The sequence below is a fragment of the Pelecanus crispus genome, chromosome 1, assembly GCF_030463565.1.
Source record: "Pelecanus crispus isolate bPelCri1 chromosome 1, bPelCri1.pri, whole genome shotgun sequence".
Classification (NCBI taxonomy): domain Eukaryota; kingdom Metazoa; phylum Chordata; class Aves; order Pelecaniformes; family Pelecanidae; genus Pelecanus; species Pelecanus crispus.
This window is the reverse complement of record NC_134643.1, coordinates 167,176,988-167,197,975: the sequence shown is the minus strand read 5'-3', so window position 1 is coordinate 167,197,975 and position 20,988 is coordinate 167,176,988. Positions and strand designations below refer to the sequence as shown.

The 20,988-nt window shown below is 41.6% G+C and overlaps 1 protein-coding gene across 5 annotated transcripts in view; it reads left to right on the top strand.

The window, feature by feature from the left end:
• Positions 1–20,988, top strand: part of FARP1 (FERM, ARH/RhoGEF and pleckstrin domain protein 1) — a 172,761-nt gene that overhangs the window by 81,994 nt on the left and 69,779 nt on the right. For all 5 annotated transcript variants that reach the window (XM_075716494.1, XM_075715744.1, XM_075715057.1 and 2 more), the window contains exon 2: positions 20,288–20,392. In XM_075716494.1, the coding sequence (XP_075572609.1) occupies positions 20,288–20,392 (105 nt within the window). The remainder of the gene's footprint in view (positions 1–20,287; positions 20,393–20,988) is intronic.

Below are 20,988 nucleotides of genomic sequence, written 5' to 3'. Positions count from 1 at the left end.
AATTTTGTTCAAAAAGGTATAAGGGGTTTGTTTATTTATTTATTTTTGGGGGCATCAGTCTCTTTGCGAAAAGACTTACTACTTTGAAGATAAAGTGGCAAATTAAGGAGTATTAAAATATACTGTGTGTGCTTGTTTTTATTTTGTTCTGTTTGCCTCCCACCCCAAATAGAGTTTGTTTGGTGTTCAGCTCTCTGCTTTTGTCCAGCACAGGTCTTCTCTGAAATGTGCTTGCACTTATACTTTCTTCTCTCCCCTCCACCTCAAGTGAAGGAATACCATTACTTTCACACTGCTCTGTGGTACGTACAAGTCACTAGACCTTGTAGGAAAAGGAGTTTTCGGGTGCTTCTGCTGCTGAGGCTTGCCAGCCCTAAAGGGAAAGGAGGGCAAGGTGACATCCATTTACAACCCAGCACTGCCTGAAAAAAATTTATCACCTACATAAGTCCCTGCATCTGGGATTAGTTAGGAGGCTTATTGCCACTCCTGTGGCAAGGTCTGCTTTTAGGCTTTGCCTTTTTGTCAGATGAAAAAAATGAAGGTAGCTCAGAAACTGACCACTGTAAATTAGTTCACATTCCTCATCAGAGCTCCCACTTGGACTTCTGTTCACGTCTCCAGGAATCTACAGTAGGTCACTTTATTTTTGTCGTTGTAGGCATTCAGACTTTTGAGGTGAAAACGCCAGGCAAACTGGGATTCGACTGAGAGCAGCTGTTGCTTTTGCTGTTCTCTCTCTTTGTTATGGTACTTGGCTAAAAGGTTGGAGTTTTTGTTGTTTGTTTGTTTTAACCATATAAACAAATGTCAAGAAAGCAAGAAGATATGCTTCCAAGGCTTAGGAAATGTAATATTTATCATTTCAGTCCTGACATAATCAGAGATTAATTTTTATTCTACTGGATGTGAACTTTTATATGTGAATAAAGGGTTATGCAGTGGGAGATATCACTTGGCTGTGATAGTGTGTGCCTTTCTGTAACAACGCTGACTGCAGGTAAAACATATGTGTACACGCATCAGAAATGAAGTAGAACAACCATTTCCAAACGTAGTTTTGGCCCTTTCCCTGGCCTCGTAAGAGTGTAGGGGGAATTTCCAAAGAGAGGGGCTGCCATCAAGTCCTGGTGGATTTTAGCCTCTTGCCTTCCTTGTGCTTGTTCTTGGTTTAAGGACACAAGCCAGTTCTGCAGTAGCAATAAGTAACTTCTGGGCAGAGTTTTGATGTGAAGGCTGGTGCCCCTAACACAGTTGATGCCATGGGGGCAGGCTTTCTCCAGCTTGACTGGTGAGCACAAGCGAGGGCTGCCTCCAGGGCACCCGTGTGCCGGAAGGGCAACAGCTGGGATTGCAACAGCTACCCTAGATTAGCCTTCCACTTACGGACAAAGTGACCCCTCGCCTTCGTGACCAGAAATGATGTGTTTAAAAAATAGCCCTGTAGTGACCAGCATGAGAGAGAGAAGAGCATGCTGTTGAGTTTGAGAAACCCACTGTTTGGTGAAAACAGTACGCAACAAAGTAAATTGGACATAGTGATGCTCTTGAGGTAGAAGACACCAAGAGTTTCTGGTTCAAGGTGCATGGTTGTGAGGGACCAATGTCTGTACTTCTGGAGTTTTTTAATATGAGAAGTGAAACTCTTCTCAGAAACGTAAAGCAGAATAGTAGGTATTGAAAGCTGAGTTTGAGCACAAAATTTTGGTTGAAATTTTCCATCAGTCTTTGTGTAGGTAATTGACACTTTAAAAATGTAATACTTGGTGTTGTAGCAGTGGCTTGTGATTCTGTATGAATAGTGCCTGTTGTTTCCATGTAAAAGCCATCAAAAATAGTAGTATATCATGTATGCGGAGTATTACATTGATTGCTCTCAATGCAGGATTGAGTCTCTAATTTATGACACCTGTTGAAAACTTAGTGATATTTTTCTTTCCAAAGCATGGTTCTTGGTGTCCTAGCATGCGACTGTGTTATTACATTATTAGACTGTTAGTTCTATGAATATTTAGAGGTTAAAGGTGCAGTTTTGTTAAAGACATACTGCTTTAGGGATCTTAATATTTAGACTATTTTTATTGTCAACTTTGGGCAGCTTCAGGCCTTCTCCACAAAGAAAGCAAAGCCTTGTTTGTTTGCTTGATTTTATTTATTTATCAGTTTATTTGTGATGTACAGGCTTCTGTGAGGCTTGGAGCTGTGATTTACAGTGTAGTATTTCAAGCCTGTTGTGAATACTTTAGAGGTCCCTCCTGCCCCCATATAGGATACTTGGCTAATCATGACTGCACAAAACATCTTAAATGTAATCACAAAACCAGATTTCGCAAACCACTTAGCAGCAACATAAACAGTTAGTGTATATTTTATGCTGGTTTGGTTGGGGGGGGGGGGGTGTTTGTTGTTTTTTTACACAAGGCACTGTTAGTAAAGTATACTACTGCTAGAAGTAACAATAAGCAGATTTTTGCCTTTGGCAAATACAGTCATTAAAAGAGGGCTATAAATCGCCCCTTGTATAACTGCATGCATTGTATGTGCCATGGGTATTTTCCAGTCTGTTACTCTAAGTGGTGAAGGAAAAAAAACATGCATACATGTATTTTCAATATAGCTATATAAATATATAGCTATCTAATGGGTTTTAGAAGGTATGTTTTTCCAAATCACTTATTGATCCATCAGTGTGGCGATGCTGGAATCAGAGACTGCATATATCCGTTACTTAAGTGGTTTTTTTTTAATTGATAATACCAATTCCTCAGAACTAGAAAAGTATGGCTATTAGACAGACATGTTGTTCCATTATTTGGCATCTACTTTAAGACCTTAAGCAGTAGCCTACACATAAGGCCCTTTATTTACATTTTTCCTATTTGAGTTTCTTCATTGTTCTTCAAGACTGTCGCTGAGCAATTTTCTGGTAGGAGAATTTCTCCTATGGGGCCACGTGTGCTCTGGGAAATACTGTGAGCCATTCCAGCCGGCTGGCCTTGCAAGCTGCTCAGTTCCTGAAGAGCAGTGCCACGTGTCTGCAGGGCCGGCACAGGTGCTCAGCACCTTACAGGATGGGTCTGCTAAGTCAAAATTCAATTCTTATTCAGTAGGCTACTGTTGGACTCTGAGTCTCCTTAAAGCCATCACTTGAAGTTGAAAAGAAGATGGAAGTCCTTCTGTTGATCAGGATAGTGCTACTAAATGTTGTTGAGTCTTGAGTTTCCTTTCATGGATGCTCTAGATGTAGAAAACTGCTCAGTGGTTGTGTTTAAGTAACAAATCTACTGGAGCTCCTTTTCAGTATAGGCCACAACATGATGTTGAATGGAATTGGTTATTTTTAGTATGAGAAAACATGGGACTTACATTTTGCTTGTAATTCTGATTTTGTAAGTGCTGGGCAACACGTTTAGGAAACGGAGGGTTTTGCTGTTACTCACAACCTGTGCTGTAGCTCCACTTTGGGGGTCTGTCCCCCTTATCATATGTTCTCATATGCCATGTGTAACCTATCTCAGGCATGTGGAAAAATTGCAAGCAAAAAGTGTGCCAGACCATACAATCTTACCTGTGCTAAAGTTTTGGAGTAAGATTGATCTCACCTGATTTCAGTTGTTTGAACATCAGATTCACAGGGAGTAGGAAAGGCTCCCCCGGTCGTTGGTGGAATGAGAGGTGCTTCTGATGGGCAATTCACCCTGAGTGTGTCATACATCTGTCTCCAGATGGGATGAATTTTCTCTCACGATACTTCTCTCTTGTCTGACTGCAGAGAGACAACCCAGATGATGAGCTTAGACTAAACACATAACTTCTAGACAGCCAAAGTTGGGTGAGTTGAATTCCACCATGGACACCGGTGCAGCTGTGGGAGCACTCTGCACAAGCCCACAAGTCACCCCACCGATCAGCCCTGACAGAAATCTATTGCTTTTCATGCACTTGTTGCCTCAGTTAAAAGTGTTTTTAGGAACATTTGGGGACACTGTTGCCCGCAGTCATGAGGAGTGAAATGGATTTTAATAGTGTCCTCTCTTGATCATAATTATCGGGAGTGGAAGAGAGATGGTCATGCTTTTGTTGAAGAAGTGCAGTTGATGGGGCAAGCTCATGTCTCCGCTGCTTTCAGGATGAATGGCTTTTTGCACATCAGCAAACATGTGGTCTGTGGAATTTTTCTGTTCAGTATTGGATCCACATGTGATGCCAGAGAAATGACCTCGACAGATCTTGTGATTTCTCAAACTTTTAAAATTACTCAGTGTAATGCTAACCCTAATTATAAATCTCCAGCAAGGGCACATATCCAGATATATTCAGCATCACTCAAAAAGAAGTGTAAGCTGTTCTGTAAATATTTGATTTAATGTCAGGATATCCTGAAATAGCTGGTGGTGAGAGCAGCTTAATGGGTATGAATTACATTTTTTTTATTGGGAAATGTTTGTCTTTAGTAGTTTGGTCATTTGAATTCAGTTTCGGGAGACTGTTTAAAATATGCTGGTGATGTCAGCTGATATGCGTAATGTCTTTTGTATAAGCACTTATCTGTTTCCTAACAGCACAGTAGGCAGAATACCTCATGAATGTTAATGATGACAAGAAATAAGTATACCACCATGTTAAAGATCGCATAATCCAGAGGGAGAAGCAAAGTAGCAATGAGATGAAGGCCAAGTTCATCTATTCCGCTTTGGCTGGCCTGAGTGTTTCTCTGGAAGTACCCTTTCTTTCCTTTTACTGTGAAGGAAGTCAAGGGCAACTGGATGCTTAATTGCAGTTAAAAAGGGATGAATCTCAACCCAAGCAAGGCTCTGAGGGTCATGGGGGAAAATATCCATCCTAGGAGATAACATGAAAGCATGTCTCCCGGTTAGCACATAACTAGAGGTGGAGAATGTCCTGTTGCAGTGACAGGTAATCACGTTGTTTTATACTCAAGAAGGAAGTTTGTGCCCTCTGAATGAATGGTTTCTGACCGCGATGATCATAATTCACCTTTTCCTTGCCTTAATTGTTCACAGTCTGTTTACAGTTGTGATGTGTTGAATGGAAGGAGTTATCTGGGAGGGGATCAAATTCCTGGTTTGGATCACATCCTGGTTTTCAGCCCTTTTTACTTTCCCTGTAGGCTACAAAGAGAAAGCATGGGCAGCTTGGTGGCTGTGGGCACATGCGAGCAACAGGAGGTATTGGCTGCTGGTATTTGCTGCTTTCTTAACAGCAGGTACTAATCCTTCCTGAGGCAAAGAGTGTGTCCAGGTACGATGGTCCCACAGGTAAAAGCCACACACTAAACCCATCGTTGGACTAATCTCTGTATATTTTCATGGAGTAAACCTCACTTTGTTCTTGGAGCAAATTGTCTGTGCTGTAAGTACCCATAATACATATTGATTACTTTTTTAGATTTTTGGTACCAGCAAAGGGGATGAGATGTAGATTCCAGTGATGACAGACGTCTGTATTTGCTAGTCTTTGCACTTCCTCAGCCTGGTTTTAGACCTGTTATTTTACTACAAACATGAAGAATTTTTTATTGGTGTGATCTCTGGATGGCTAGAAGCAGAACTGCAGCACCTTATTTGGTCACCAGGTCTTAGACCTACGTGGGGCATGATGGCCAACCTTCTCAGCTCCCCTGGTGGTGCTCTGCAGGAGTCTCCCACTGGGACTCAGCAGTCACTGCCTTCACTCAGCTTTATGAACCTGCTGAGGAGTGTTGATGAGCTGGTAGAGACTTAAAAAGCCAGCAGGATGCCAGTGACATGTGGCGGCTCCACGTATCTTCCTCATCCTGCAAAGCCTATGCTGTTCTCCTGGCCAAGACCTTGTTCAATGTGCGGGAGTAGACAGGATGTCTCGAGCTGTTTGGTACCAAGTAATTTTAGCTCCCAATTTACTAAATATTTACAGTCTAAAAAAGCAAGAGCTCATACTAGTGGCTCCTTAATGCCCACTCAGGTTTGTGGCTCTCCCTGTTTCAGTCACATGGTGTTCTTTGTCAAGCATTAAGAGATGTTGTGATTAAAAATGAGTGAAAGGCCACCGCAAGAAGCGTGCAAGCAGTAATCATGGTTCTGTGCCATTGTGGTCTTCTGTATGCAGAAGTTCTTTCCCTATGGAGATTTATCCTGAGTCTGGCAGGGTAGTCTGACTTCTCTATGTAAATTATGGTGAAGACAGATAATTTCTGAAACTGGTAGCAAGACAGTGTTTCAGTGGAGATGACTGAAGGATGTGTATATGTTGGCTCAGAATGTCACTTGAGGGTTGGTGAGAACATGGATAACCTAAATATTTTATAAATAGGCAAGGATGAAGGATTTTTATTAAGTTTTATAATATGTACAAAAGTATTTTTCAATTTGGAAAAAAATCTGGAGCAACTTTCTGATGAGCCAATTAATATAATAGATGATCAGTGGTAAATTCTAAGCAATGTTCTGCTGGCTTTTATCTCCAGATATTTGTGGTCTTTTAAACAATTAACACTTACTGGGAGTGGCTGTTGATATCTGAAGTTTATCATAAGGTTTCTATATCCTGTTAAAACTGTTCCTAGAAAAAAAATTATATCCTTTTCAGTGTTTTGACAAATCTGATCTCATCGGTGCAGTGCTGGGCAGGTGGAGCCTCACTGCTTTGTAGAAGACCATTGCCTTTTCTGCTTAGGTGCCCAGCCAGGAGAGGATAGTTGCTCTCAGGTGGGCAGTAGCAGATAGTATTGAATTCTGGCTGTTACAGGTGCAGCCGTCCTTCCACTGGCTCAGTCGCTGCCTGGGGGCACCTTCAGCAAGTGATGCACTCTTTGCACATTGATTTACTTAGTTTTATCTCACTTTGCTTTCTGTTGGGGAGTTTCAAGCCCATCTAAGGAGAGAGTGGGAACACTCTGCTTTTATTTTGGCCATTTTCTGAAATGTCTTCTTGTAGGAGCCAAAATTCTGTTTTAAATAAACATCAACTCTTTACGTTGTAAAGGTTCCTCAGTTCTTTTTTCTTTTTAAAGTTTAAACTTAAATATGGTAAAGGATATATTTCCATGTAAAACTGTCTTTCAGTAAGACATTTATGCCAGCTGTAGTTACTCTACTTTATAAAAAAAAAGTGGAGGAAGAGGGGCCACTTCCCAGATGATTCAGATTTTAGGTTGACTGACTGGTAGTCTGAAAGTGCTTATTTCTCCTCTGTTGATTAGACAGGAATCTGGGAAAATTACTCTCCTGCCTTAGGCACCTCAATTAAGTGCTTAGAGTTAGGTGGGATTAATTTAGACTTACCCTTAAAATAAAAACCAGAAGATGGATAAATTTGTTTCTGACAAGTTGCTCAAACCCTGACAATTCCATGGCAATCTTTATTGATACACTCAAGTGACATCTCAGTAATAATCCAGTAGCATCCAATTACATTGTTATGTTTTATGTTTTGCATACCCCAGTAATCTGGAAATTACCTGAATATTAACACTGAATAAAACGTATTTGTAAATGTAAATTTAAAATGAGATGCATGCCATCTTTAAGCACATAAGGACTTGGTTTTCACCACTAAGAAAAAAACACGAATTAGAGAAAATCAAATCCTTTTTCAGTTACATACATTATCCTCAAGGTTAAATGAATTAAAACTCTCTTTTCTGGAGGAATTCAACTTAAGACTGAAAGTGTGGTCAAAAAAGTCGCATTGTGTCAGCCTGATGGTTGACTTTTGATAGCACATCCCCAAAGACTTCTCTTTGACGTATCCTGAACGGAGAACGCTTGTTTCCCACGAAGCCTGTTGTTGCTGATAAAGCTCATCTGTGTCAAAGTGGTATCTAATACGCCACTGCTGTGCTCTGGCCTTAATAAAAAACCAGGTGAGTGGCTCATTTGCCTTTGTAAATCTGCTGCGCCTAAAGATTTATTTTAAATATTCTGTCCAAAACCCAGATCACAATAACTAAGTCTGTACAACACATGTTTTTAAACACAGCATAAAAGAAAGCGGCATTGAACGTTAAAACAAAATAGAAGCCATAAAAGTTGTGTTTCAGAGACTGTGTTAATGTACTTGTGATAATAACATGGTGCTGCTTTCCTTTGATACTTGAGGCCTCTAGCTGAGTGACAGAAAGCAGATCTTTTAGGAATCTCCTTCGCGTGAATGTTTGGTGTGGTTAACTGAGCGATGAAGCAGAAGGGTGTAAGCTGTTTCCCTCTGAAGCGCTGCACGTTAGGCGCAGGCAGTTCTGTAAGGTACACACACGCCTATGTGCGGGCGCGCACATAGGCAGAAGAAGGGGTGGGAAACCAGGTGGAAGCTGAATGTCCCAAGTTCAACGCAGGCAAGAGTAAAACCTTGTTCGTAGTCAGGAGGAAGCACTCTGAAGATCGGTGAGAGGCTTTTTGCCCAGCTCGGACCACGTGCTGTTAACAGACAACATCATGTGCAGCTTAGGAGTCCTGCTGGCCTTTCTCCCCCCTCCACCTCTTCCCGCCCCGCAAATACAAGCACAAATCCCTTCTTTCCCTGCTTTGCCACAAATGCATAAGCAGGTGTCTGCTCTGTGCTGCTTTGCTGTTTAATGCTAGATTCACCATATGGGGCAGTGCCAGCAGCTTTAGATTTTGGAGTGACTGGAGGCTAAATCACTGTGTCTCCAGTGCACACCGGCACCACTCCTCTGCTTGTGCTCCCCGATTGCTGCAGTTATGTGGTGTTTGCTAACGTAACCATTCATCAGATTTTTACAATCCAGAGCCAGTTTAATCTTTCAGAGACCTGGAATGACTCATGAGTGGATTTTTCAAAGCATATGCTGTGTTAGGAGATGCTGAAAGTTGCAGGCAGGCTGCAAAGAACGAGAAGAAAAGCTCCTGAGGATCATTCTGAAAAACTCTGTAGCTGTATTTAAAAGGGAGGTGGTTATTTTTTACCTTTCCTTGAAAATGTGACTACATCATTATGAGGTGCCTCTGAAATCTGTTGGTAGAAGAAGCCAATCCTGTAACATCTGCTACAGCAATTCCCCTTATTCTGCTTTCCACTCTGGTTGGTGTCCCACCAAAGGTGGCACTTTACAGTGAAGCACAGAACACAGAGCTTGTACATTCTCCTGTAAATCCCATAAGTGCATCGATAGTTGCCACTTTTTCTTCTGTGTGTGTCTTTGCATGTTTAAAAGACAGTTCAGACTCTCAACGTATTCAGTCTCAAGGTCTTTTGAGGCTGCTTAGAGAAATGTTGAATACATTTCTTATATATCCACAATACAAAGGTTGCTAAGCTGTTTGTCAGGTTAGTTACAGATCTTACATGACCAGATGAGAAACTCTTGTGTGTTGGGAACTTGACTGGCAAAAAACACAACCCAGAACTTCTGCTTTTCAGGTACTGATAGATGAGATAGCTTTTGAGACTTACATTTTGCACTTGGTGGTTTCGTTTCCATGAAAACACTTTGTGGGTGTGAATTTTACTAATTAGGAATGAACTTGGGACCATCTCTGTTTCGGGTTCTCACATAAAATACAGGACTACTCCACACCCAATCTCGAGTAACAGTAGGATGCTACAGCCAAGCTTTTCCTTGGCCAGTCCACGTCAATTTTGCAAGACAGGTCAGCATCAAGCGGACCCTACAGAAAGTCTTAATTGTTTAAATTGCATGCAGGGTTACCTTCCTTACCCTGCCTCATGCTGTGGCTGCAGGAGCACTGGATCCAGCTGGAGCAGTGGCCTGGCTGAAGACAAGAGTTAGGGTGTAACGTGAACACATTATAGGTTAGCAGCAGCCACAGGCTGAAGAAGGCTTCATCTAAGGGTGTACCTCCAAGTTAGCAATCCAGTCATGAAAAGTTCTGTATCCTATTGTTAAAATGTGCTTTCCTTCCCCTTGTAAAGTAAAAAGTAAAATACGTACAATCCTGGATGGTGTCAGCTCTTGCTCAGATTAATAGTCATGTTGAGACTAATGCAGGGCTGAACAGGGATTATCAGAAGCTTTTGCCTGTTACATTTGATTTTGCTTTAGATTTAGGATTTAATATTTTGCCTGAACATCTTTTCCCCCCCGCCCCCCCAGGTCTTAGAGTTCTTGCATTTCAATGATTTCTTTTTTTCAAAGGGTTTTACTAGAATCAGGGCTAAACTAAAATGTATCCAAATAAAAATAGCAAATGACCACTTTGCATCTCAATCTGGCTTTGTAGTTAATAACTCCCATGTAGTCATAACACTCCATATTCTCATGTTTCCAGTCTGCCTGTAAGGGTTCCAGTTTCATATTTGATGACTTTAGAATTGCCTATTCCTTCATTCAAGTAAAGTGTTTGCTTATGGCTAAACAAAATGAGGAAAAACGAGCAGGCAAAGAAAACAGACCAGAGAAGAAAGCGGTCTGAATAATAGAATGATTTTATTTTCTTCTCAAACACTACTTAATGTTAAAAAAAGAAAACCCAAGAAGGTGGTTAGACGGTTTTTGCCTTGAAACAGAGAGGAGTGGAGAAGTGGGAGGTAAGGGGTGGGGGGTGTCACAAAGATTGGGGTTTCCATCCCCGATGACGCGCTGGCTGCTATGCTGCTGAATTACACTGAAAGCACTGAATGGTGCCATTATATTCCTTTTGAAAAGTTGTGGGCTATGAAATTCAATCTGAGGTATTTTTAATGAGTGTTCTGAGCCTCAGTTGTGGCTCTTCCCAAGAAACAAGGAGCACAGTGTGCTGCTAAATAGCACCGAGGCCGGGGGTTAAACTCATTCAGTCTTTTGCTCACAGGGGGGGAAAGTAATATCAACATTTATTTGACAGGTACATACTTGCTTCCAGAGTTGAGCTTCAGTAAAACAGCTTTCCATAAAGAAAACGTTCTGAAAAATGAGGTTCTATCAGCTTCGCATCAGACTCCCATCTAGTTTCTGAAAATGAGTCTCACGTGTTTTCCAAAGGCAGTGTCCTCACTGCACGCACTGGGCTTTGCTGTGGGCACCCCTGCGCTGCAGGCACATCTCTGTGGGCAGAGGCTCGTGGTGGAGGTGCAGCTTATGCCAGATGGGGACAGCTGCCCAGTTACAGCCCCTGGCTGTCAATTAAACGTAGATAATTCAGAGGTAATCGTTGTCAGAGGGGTGCCTGCTGGCATCCCTGGGTCTCCACGAAGGGTTTTGGTGTCATAGTTGTGATGGCTTTGGGGTGACTCCTTCCCTTCTTGCACCTCTCAGCGAGACATAGCTTTTTAGGGAAGCTTTTTTGGCGTGCGCCTGGTTTTAGAAAAGCCATGTAGCACAAAAGTATTGTTGCCTTCCGTTTTTCTTACGTGCTGATTTGCAAAGTAGTTTGTTTCAGGTCGTGAGGAAAAGCGCTGTTTCATGCATCTGCCCTGCAACTCACTCCAAGATCTGAAATTCGTGACAGGCTGGCTCTGGTTCTCGCAAGTCATCACCATTCAGTGTGAAGGCTCTGAAGCTGGAGTAAGTCATGCTGACGATACCCTTCAGAATGGAAAATAGTCTCTTCCAGCAGTGCATGTTTGCCTTGCTAAAGGCATAAAGAACAGCCACAAACCACTTTTTAGTTTTGCTAGTGAAATTAGGCAGAGATGACTCAGCATTTGCAAGAGCTAATTTAGGGAGTAAGATGACATATTAGTAGTAAGTTTTTTCATTGTTCTTTTAATGCCTCATTTTTCTTGTCCACACTGTGCATTTCAAATGATGTTCAAGGAAAGTAGTTTTGTTTTAGTAACAGTGGCTCTGGCAAGAGTCTCCCGCTGGAAGTCTCCAAGAACTGAATGGTTGGTCTGTGAAATTTTGCAGCCTTAAACAGTTACTTAAAAGACTCAGTCTGCCACTCCTGATTTCCCACAAATGTTTTCCAGCTATCTGAAGGAAGTTAGCAGTAATGTAGTTAGTACTACAAAAAACAAAGTTTGGGTTTTTTCAGGAGGACTGTTAGCTTGTGCAGAGGCCTGTTGTTGCAGTTTGATTTTTTGGGAGGTTAGGGTTTTTTGGGAGTTATTGAGATCAGCATTCACGTTTCACGTGAAGACATGCATTGTCCCCATTGGGACAATTTCTTAGAGGCTCATTAGGCGGACAGCAATGAAGTTTTTCAGCTGGATTTATTAGCAGAGGGGATCAGAGCTGATAAAGTGATTTTTAGGTACTTATGTGTCCAATGTAGTTTTTTAAAAATCAGTATGGAAAAATTAAGAGAAAGTCAATTGTATTTTCCAGCTGAGAGTTAGATGTCAACTAGTTAAAATGCTATAATGCAGCTAAAGGACCCAGGGAACTGGGAAAATAACCATGAAGTGTTTTGTTAATGCTTTTCACCATGGGTAACATTTTGTAATAAACAGATGTGTACTTAGACTACAGCAACCAAAGGCTGAACATTTTTTAGGGTTTATGGTATTGAGCTGATGAGAAGTTCCAGATTTCCTTTGGCGTTGGTGACAGTGGGATGGATGTGCAAAATAAATTCTCCTGTGGGATTTTGTCCTTACAGCTACCTGAGGAGGAAATTCTTCTGGCTACAAGAATCTGCTTCTTTCTTCCCCTTTCTTCTTCTTTACAAAGGGCTCCACTAGCTTTGTGGTGGTTGCTGCTGGATCTGTAGTAACCAACTCCTTGTCAAGTAGAAATTAGAATAATTTAAAGGTGGGAAATAAAATCAGTATTAATATCTGTTTGCATTTGTAAGAACTGCAAAGAAATCAAATGATTAGATCGTTATACCTGAAGAGGACAGGTTGGTCTGTGGTATGAAAGGCTCAGTTCTAAAGGTGCCCAGCCCATGTCTTCTCCTTTTTTACTTCCTCACTTGCACATTGAAGTGGCATATATAATACAGTGGGGGTGGTATTTGCCCATTAAGCTATGATTTTATGGGCCAAGTGAAAAGAGATCAAGCAGAGCCTCCGGTTCCAGTAGCTTTACTGTACTGCAGTTATGGAGATCTGCAGTTACCTGAGGATTTACTGTAGCTGAATTTTATATTAGTCTGACTCTGCTGTAAGAAGAAGTTTAACCAAGCACTACTGAAAATAGCCTCATCATAAAACTTTACATTAGCTTTGCTAGATCATCTTTCTTTTTTTCCTTCCACGCTGTTATCTATTAAAGAGGATTATTTAGTGATTTCTTTTCCTGATAAGTATTTAATTTTCACCTGAATTTTACTGTTGGCTATTCCTAGTAAATTTGATTTTGGGCATTGGAAGAGGGTTTAAAGTCTAGTCAGAGCAATCCTTATGCTTTTGGCTATTTTAGAAAATATTTTGACATAAACCAGTTTGTCGTGATCAGAAATCCATGAGCATGGTTACAATAACAAATCTGGGTATGTTCAAATGTAGAAAATTGCAAGTTTCTTTCGGAGAAGGTGCTAGAAATGCAAGCAAATTAGATGGTTGTTAAAATCCTTCTCTTTGTCTTTTTGCCTTGATAGTTGTTTGCTGTGTTGATTTTTGGTTAGCAATCCCATACCTAAAATAGCTGCTTTTGATGTCGTCGTGTTTGTTGTAGCTGATAGATGGAGGGGAGAAGTGTAACTTTGCTACTACCGTGTTTTTTGAGGGCAGGTATTTGGAGTAAAACACACCTGAAGTAAAAAGCACCGTATATTACAATCACACTGTTTAAAAAATACACCAGCACCAGAAAAATTGACTGAAGGGTAAACCTGTACATCAGAGACTATGGAATGCAAGCGCTGGCATTAAAGGGAATACAGCTTATGTGGTGAGTGTAAAGTGGGAAAGCAGTCCACTAAAATCTTGAAAGAAAGGAACACTAAATAGTCTTATTGTACGCACACAGCAGATGATCAATTGCCTGTTTTTAAGGCAGTATAAGAGACTTATTCTGTTACTGCATTTGGCCTTGATCCTGCCTTTGATGGTATGTGCACAGTCTGTGCAAAAGCATGTGGGATACGTGCCAGGAGTGGAGCCTTCAACTACATTCAAATGGAAAATACCTTAAAAGGAATGAGGTGCCTTTAGGTTATCATGGAAATTGGCCTCTTCTACACCCTGCCTCCAAATGGGGTGGATACCGGGTGGCTGTAGGTACAGAGTGGGGTTCTGCATACTTGGAAGTAGTGGTGGGAGTATGTGGCTGCTGTGCGTAAAGGTGCCACTTCTCCTCTTTGCTTGGACCTGGTATGTAGGGGTGACGAATCACGCTTCTTCCAACACTTCCTAACTACCCAGCCTAAGCTGAACAGCGAAATAAAAACCCAAGTGTAAGAGCTATCTTTATGGTCTAAAGCTATTTTTATAGCCCTCTAATCCTTCCTATAGGATTAACACCTACACTTTGAAAGGGAGGAGAGGAGAAAAAGGGCAGAGAATCTCCAAGTGTCTTGGCAGTGTTAGGTCCAGAGCAACAACACTCAGACCAGTGCTGATTGCTTTTAATCCTACCCTTCGAGCAATAGACTTTTGCTAAATACGAATTGTGCACTTCATTTGACGCCAGAAATGTTTAAAATATGAAATTTGTCTTCGGATGCTGACAGCATTGTTCTCCTGTGAGTAGTTTTCAAGCCTCCTTTGAAGTATAAATTTCTGGCAGGGTTATTTGTTGAAGAACCCTGTTGCTCAATCTCATCTTTGAGGTTATTTTTATATTATTTGCTTATCATGAACACTTGTTGGTTTGGGTTTGGGTTTTTTTTTCCCCTTTCAGAGCTGTAGATACATACATAATTTTTAACAGCTTTGAATAACTGAGAAAATTCATGCTCTTAAGGATGTGGATTTGTTCTTTTTAGTACCATGACTGTATATGACTTCAGAAATAGTCATGAAAGTAGTGGGTGAAGTTTTCACTACCATTTCAATGCATTTGTTAAACTGGAGTATAAAAATAATTTGGGAATCAGACTGGTCTGAAGTACAAGGGGTTTTCAGGGTGATTTCCCGCCAAAGAACAAACACAGTTTTAAACTTGGTATTTGATTTAAAATTCGTACAATATAATATTTAAGTATCTGTAAAATATTTAGCTTGACCAAATTGTCACATTCCATTTTTGAGCACTCAAAATGTGACAGGAACAAGGCATTAGTGGAAGAAATGTCTGCCTTTATATTGTGGCAGGTGTGAATGATGAATGTACCTTTTTCTTTTAGATTAATGTAAGAGAGTTATTTTCTCTCCTTATCAGCTGTTACTAACGCACAAGCAAGTGTAATTAAAAAAAAAACAAACCCCAAACTTTTTTCTGATCCATTTGCAGCAGTTTTGAGGAAGAAGGAAAGCAGAATAGTCTGTGCTGCCATATGAAGCTATCCCTTACTTTGATCAAAACATTGATGGGACATATATTTTTCAGATGTTCCAAAGAAAGTGTTTGTTTGGTTTTTTTTAATCTGGTATTACTGCTCATTAATGTAAAAACAAACGAACAAAAACCTTTCAATTGAAGATTTGTTCAATCTGGGATCTGAGATTAGTTGGCTAGACAGATAAAAAATGGTAAAATCACTATTTGATCCTAAATACACACATTGTTTTTTTGATAGATGGTTAGTGAAATAATTGCTAAATTAACTGAGGGTTGGGGGAATGTGTCCAAACCCACTTCTTTTAAAGTCCTGGATATCTTCCAGATACTGCTATGCACTTGCTTTTTTTAAAAAAATCTGTATTGCAGTCTGTGCCAAAGAATGGTCTAAACAAGTAAGTAGAGGGAGATTTTTTTTTAATGATTGGCAATTGCTAGAACATGAAAGAATTGTTGAACCTATTAAAATATTCACCACTGGAAGATCATAAGCAACGTACTGTTTAGGATTTTGGTGGGAATAGAGGGAGGGTGAATTGAGTAGGACCGAAATAATGAGCAGACAGCAAATGTTGACTGCACAATGCGTAAAGCAGGGCTACTTTGACTGGGTACCTTCATAGCTTGCAGCTAAATGTGGTGATGCACATTATTCATAATTTAGAACTTAGTGTCCTGATGTTCTCTGAAAATGTAAAGTGACTTTTAAAATTTGATTTCACAGAGCTAAATGAAAGGCCGGTTCAAAATGCATTAAGCAATAAGGATGTGTAGCTGGAAATCAGTGAGCTTCTTTTCACTGCAATAAATTTATAATGTTATTTTGCTGTAACTAAGTACCACCTCAAAAGAATAGAATAATAGTAATTCCCTGCTGTCAGTGTGGCTGGTTTTCACCTCATCTGAAATGAACCCTGTAACACAGGTGTCTGGGCTCCTTGACGTCAAGAGTAAGAGCACAACTGTATAGCTAAGGAAAAGTTCATTGCCAGTGTGCTCAGATGGCTGTTTTGGGGTATGAAGAATTGCCCATTGGAGCTGCAATATTTCTTCATTGGTTATACAAGAATCTGGCTGTCAACAAAAACAGGAGCAGGGGACTGCCACCCGCTGCAGCTGCGTCCCAGCTCCTGGGTGTCGCACATGATCTTCCCCGAGTTGTATTCCACCGGTATACCGTACCCTCCTGTTTCCTTTCCTTCACTGCCTTACAGGGTGGCATCTGTGGTAGCAAATGGTCTGGAGGTATGGTCTTGCCACCAGCCTTCATTGTGGCAGCTTCCATGTCAATGTCCCACTTGTGTGCCTCATCCTCCTCCTTCGATCTTCACCTTCGGGTCAGTTTTTTTCCTTCCCTGGTGCGAACTCTCATTCGATGATGCTCAGGGAGAGCAGGAGATGGGTCTCCTGGTTCTCCTTTCCCACGTCCTCCACATGTGGCCACACTGATGGCCTTCCCTCATCCCAGCGTATGAGGCGTTCGTGATGGTCATGTAATGGGCCCATGCTTTCTCACTGTGGCAAGGAAAGACCCTCCTATAGCACAGGCTGTAGCGCAGCCTTTCCCCACCCTGCAACCTTACATGCATGCATAGCTGTTTTGGGGGGGCTCATGGGTCCCTATGGATCAGACCCGTGCCAGCATGGAGCAGGGAAAGCATCCAAGCTGTGGCTCGTGGGACGTGGTGCCGCCGCAGGGCTGTGGGCTGGGAGCTGGTGAAGCTTGCCTTGTGCTCACTGTCTGAGGCGTGCCAGCAGGGCCACACTTGATGGTTGGAAAATGTCTTCCAAGTTCTGGGGAAATCTTGTGTTGTCCCATAGGCCTGGTAACCACATTCCAGTCAGACATGACTGTTGGCTACAGATGATGTCACTGGTGTGGCGCGCTCATTCCTGAATGCTGCTTCTGTCGGCTCATATTTGCTGTGACCTGAGCAACTCCTGGTTTGCTTCCATACCCAGTGGACTGAGATTTTAATTTATTGTGCTTAAATTTTTTAGTAGGGATGTCATGGAACTGCACTGAATCAACATTTCTGTGAGACCGGAGAGTTTCTGCTTTTGTGGATGTTGTACTTCTCTTTCTGGTCATCAGGCTCTAAATCTCAGCAGATTTTATATGCATAGTGTTTCCCTTGAATAAACTGTCAGATTTTATTTTGAGGTAGACTGATCAAAGCTAAGATGAGTTTAGAATAATAATCTTACTTACAAATACTTGAGTAAGAAGCATTTCATGTTACCAAGGCACACTCCAGAGAAAATGCCAAGTGATGTAAATGCTGCAAGACTGCCATTCCATCGTCTAAAAGCCTGTAAGGAAAAAAAAAAAAGACTTTAGGAAAACACTCAGCAGGTTTTAATCAGATGCTTTTACTCATGGTCTGAGATCAGACAGGCTTGCTTTCCTCAGCTAACCTTGGGCGGTGTGGTAATGCAGGTGGGCTCTCTGCCTGTTTTTCCTGTTGGTCAAAAATCTCCATGCTCCCAGAGATACCTTTTTTCCCTGGGAGGTATGATGAAGTTTGGTCTTTGTCAGTCAGGAGTCCATCAGGTACTTTAGTAAGACATACACATACCTATGCACAGGCACATTTCCATTTTACTGGTTGTGCGCATGGATGAAAGCAATATCCTCTGCCCTTGCTGCAAGGGTGGCTGTTAAATGTCCTTCCGCTGGCTAGCGGCCCCAGCCGAACTGAGGTGGCCTGAGACTAGGCTGGGAGCAGGACCATTTGCCTGACGTTTCTAAATCATTTGTAGGTATATTTTCAGAGCAGTAAACTAATATCTATCTAATATCGATCTAATGTCTTTTTAATATTATTCTGTTGCCTCCAACAAAATGCACTTACTGGGAAGCTCTTTCATTAAGAGACAATGTATGTTTGGATGTGCCTACGTGCAGCGATAGATGGAGTGGAGAATGTGGGAAGCTTTCTGTTAGAACTGGCACATGAGGTGCGATGGCTGGGGCAGGCTGGGCAAGGGTCATCGGGGATGCTTTCGGTTTAATGCAGCTGGAGAACGTGAGGTGAGTGTATTCAAATATATTTGCACTTGAGATTTATTTTGGATGGCATCACGTCAGACCAAAAGTGCTCTGTCTAGAAAAATAGATGTCTTTTTTTTTTTCCTTGCCCTCTCTGTATCCTCTTATTTGGCATTTTGGTATGAATTACTTTAGTTACTGCGAGGTTGGTTATGATTAGTGCTTAAAAAAATTAGTACTCCTACCTGCAATCGTTCTTGATCTGTTTTCTGACAGTGTTCCTGAGACTAATGTTTGCTACAGCTAACATTAACAGTTAATAAAGTAATCTAAGTGAACATTGCTTCCTGGCGGCATAGGTCTGTTAGAGGCACTGGGAGTATGTTGGGCAAAAACCTGCTCAGCAAGTTCCTGGGGAGGTGAGCTTGGCTTTTCCCTTCCGACTTTCAAAACCGGCCAGCGTTGAAGGGTTCGGTCATCATGTCCTGCATCACCAGGGTGACAGCGCCGCTGTAGCGGCACATATATCCTCTGCCTTCCCTAGAAAAATGTCATCCTTTTAATTCCTCTGGTGTAAGCCTCCCTACTGGGTATTTACTTTTCACAATTCATACTAGACAACGTTAGATAAATTGCCTTTGGAAAGATGCTTTGTACTTAGGGTTGTGGCTGGAAACCAGGTATTGCCCTAGGTGGAAAAAACCTGGGGATTTGGTATCCCGGTGAAACAGAGACCAAACTGCGTAGTGACAGATATCTGGGAGGAGGTGGGATTGAGCAGCTGCCCTCTTGCAAGCAGCCTGTTGTTGGTACGGGCACTGCCTGGAGATGCCAGGACCTGGGCTCAGGTTCAGGTTTGAGCCAGGTTGGCTGGACTGCCCGCCTCTAATAGTTTTCTTTTCTTCGCTTGGTTACTGCTGTTTTATTTTGCTCTAGTAATTATTTACTGGGTGGAAAGGGAAAGGGCCAAGCTGTAGGTTGAGTGCAAGGGCATTTGTCTGGGGTGCGATGGGTCTTTTGTAATGGTGGAGTTTGTGCAGTTTAATGGGTTATTGTTTGTTCCGAAGGGAGTGGAAATCTGTTTCAGGGCCTCTTGAGTTAAAATAGGTGCATTTGTCCAAGGAACAAAAATATTTGATTTCAGTGATTGGCCTTTTTATACAGAAACAGTGTTTTTTGCTGAAGACTTGCTGGTGAGCTGTAATTTACAGTATTTGCTGCAGGTGGATTTAACTGACGTGCTGATGAGAAGAATCCTTACAATCAGCAAAGCGGCAGCTCTGGGAGCTAATATTGGGATAGAACATCTGGTCTTTATAGAGGGAGGACTTTCAGCGTGTGGAAGGAAACGCTTGTGCTTGGTTCCTCCGAATTACTGACAACTCTGTTAGGGTTGCACAGATGGGCCTTGACCAGCCTCAGTGCCTCACAGCAGGAGGCTCCGGATAAGCCCATATGAAGTCAGAACCCAGGACTTGAGCCTGTTGTGTATCAAGTGGTGTCCAGCAAACCCTCAGACCCTTGTGTTTTGTATGACAGGTCTGTTGGTGAACGTTTTGGTTTCAGTATGTTGTGCACAGATGTACGTGGCACCGCCTGACATGGCTTGAAGGGCCATGGGATGAAATAGCTGTTTTCCAAAATTCACAGTAGCAATATAGCCTAGAGACTTGACACCTTACTATGCTGCACATTTACATGGCAGATATAAGAAAACTATATCCCAAGTTCCCCTCTTCTACCTCTTTTATTTCATGGTATTTTTCCCTCAAAAATAAAAATGCACTAAAGAGGGGTTCTGAGCTCCTATCCAGGGATGGATGATAATTTTCGTAGCTTTAAAACCAGTGTAATTATTGTCAACTGCCCTGTGGGTATGGTTGGAATATCCACTGATATTGTAAACTGTTTTGACAGTGTTGTTTGCTAGACAATTTCTTAGCATAGTAATTTTTCTGCCACTAATTAAAAGCATCTTTGTAACCCTAGGCTTTCTTTTCTTCTTACAGCAAAGAGCTCCAGGAAAAGTTCTGCATGATGCTGTTTGCAACCACCTGAACCTTGTTGAAGGCGACTATTTTGGCCTTGAGTTTCCAGATCATAAAAAGATGATGGTATGTAAAAGGATTAATTTTCATCTGATTTTCATCTACGTACATGCTGTTACTCTCTCCTCCTGCTCCTTACTTAAGGTATTGTTTAATCCTCAATCTCCAAAAGAAAAAAAAGACTCTATTTAAAAAATGTTCTTGCCTGCCAGAGTTGAAGAAATGTTTTTAAAACCTGATTACTCCTGTCAGATTTCATCTGTGTCGAAAGTAGCAGCCAATTCAGGCACAAGTTGGAAAAGCGTTTTATCCTTATCAGTTGCAGCAGAGAAGCCAAAGGCTGGACTGTTGCAGAGTCTCAACTCTGATTTTGCAGTCCTGCTTAATTTGCAGTGCAGGAATAGTAAAATCTTTGTCTGCAGACAGAGAAGATTCAATGATTGTGACATAGTTCCATGAAAAACATCGTGGGGCAAGAAAATGGATAGATAAAACAAAATGAGGTTAATAAAAAAGAAGTTAAGAACAAAAAACCTAATAAGTTGTTGAAAGTCCTGTCTGGGGAGCTGTGTAGCACAGGCAGGTGTCCTGGTCCTGTCACTTTGGACTCTGAGAACAGCTGCTGGCAACATTCAGGCATTGCAGTAATGCTTCTAGGGTGG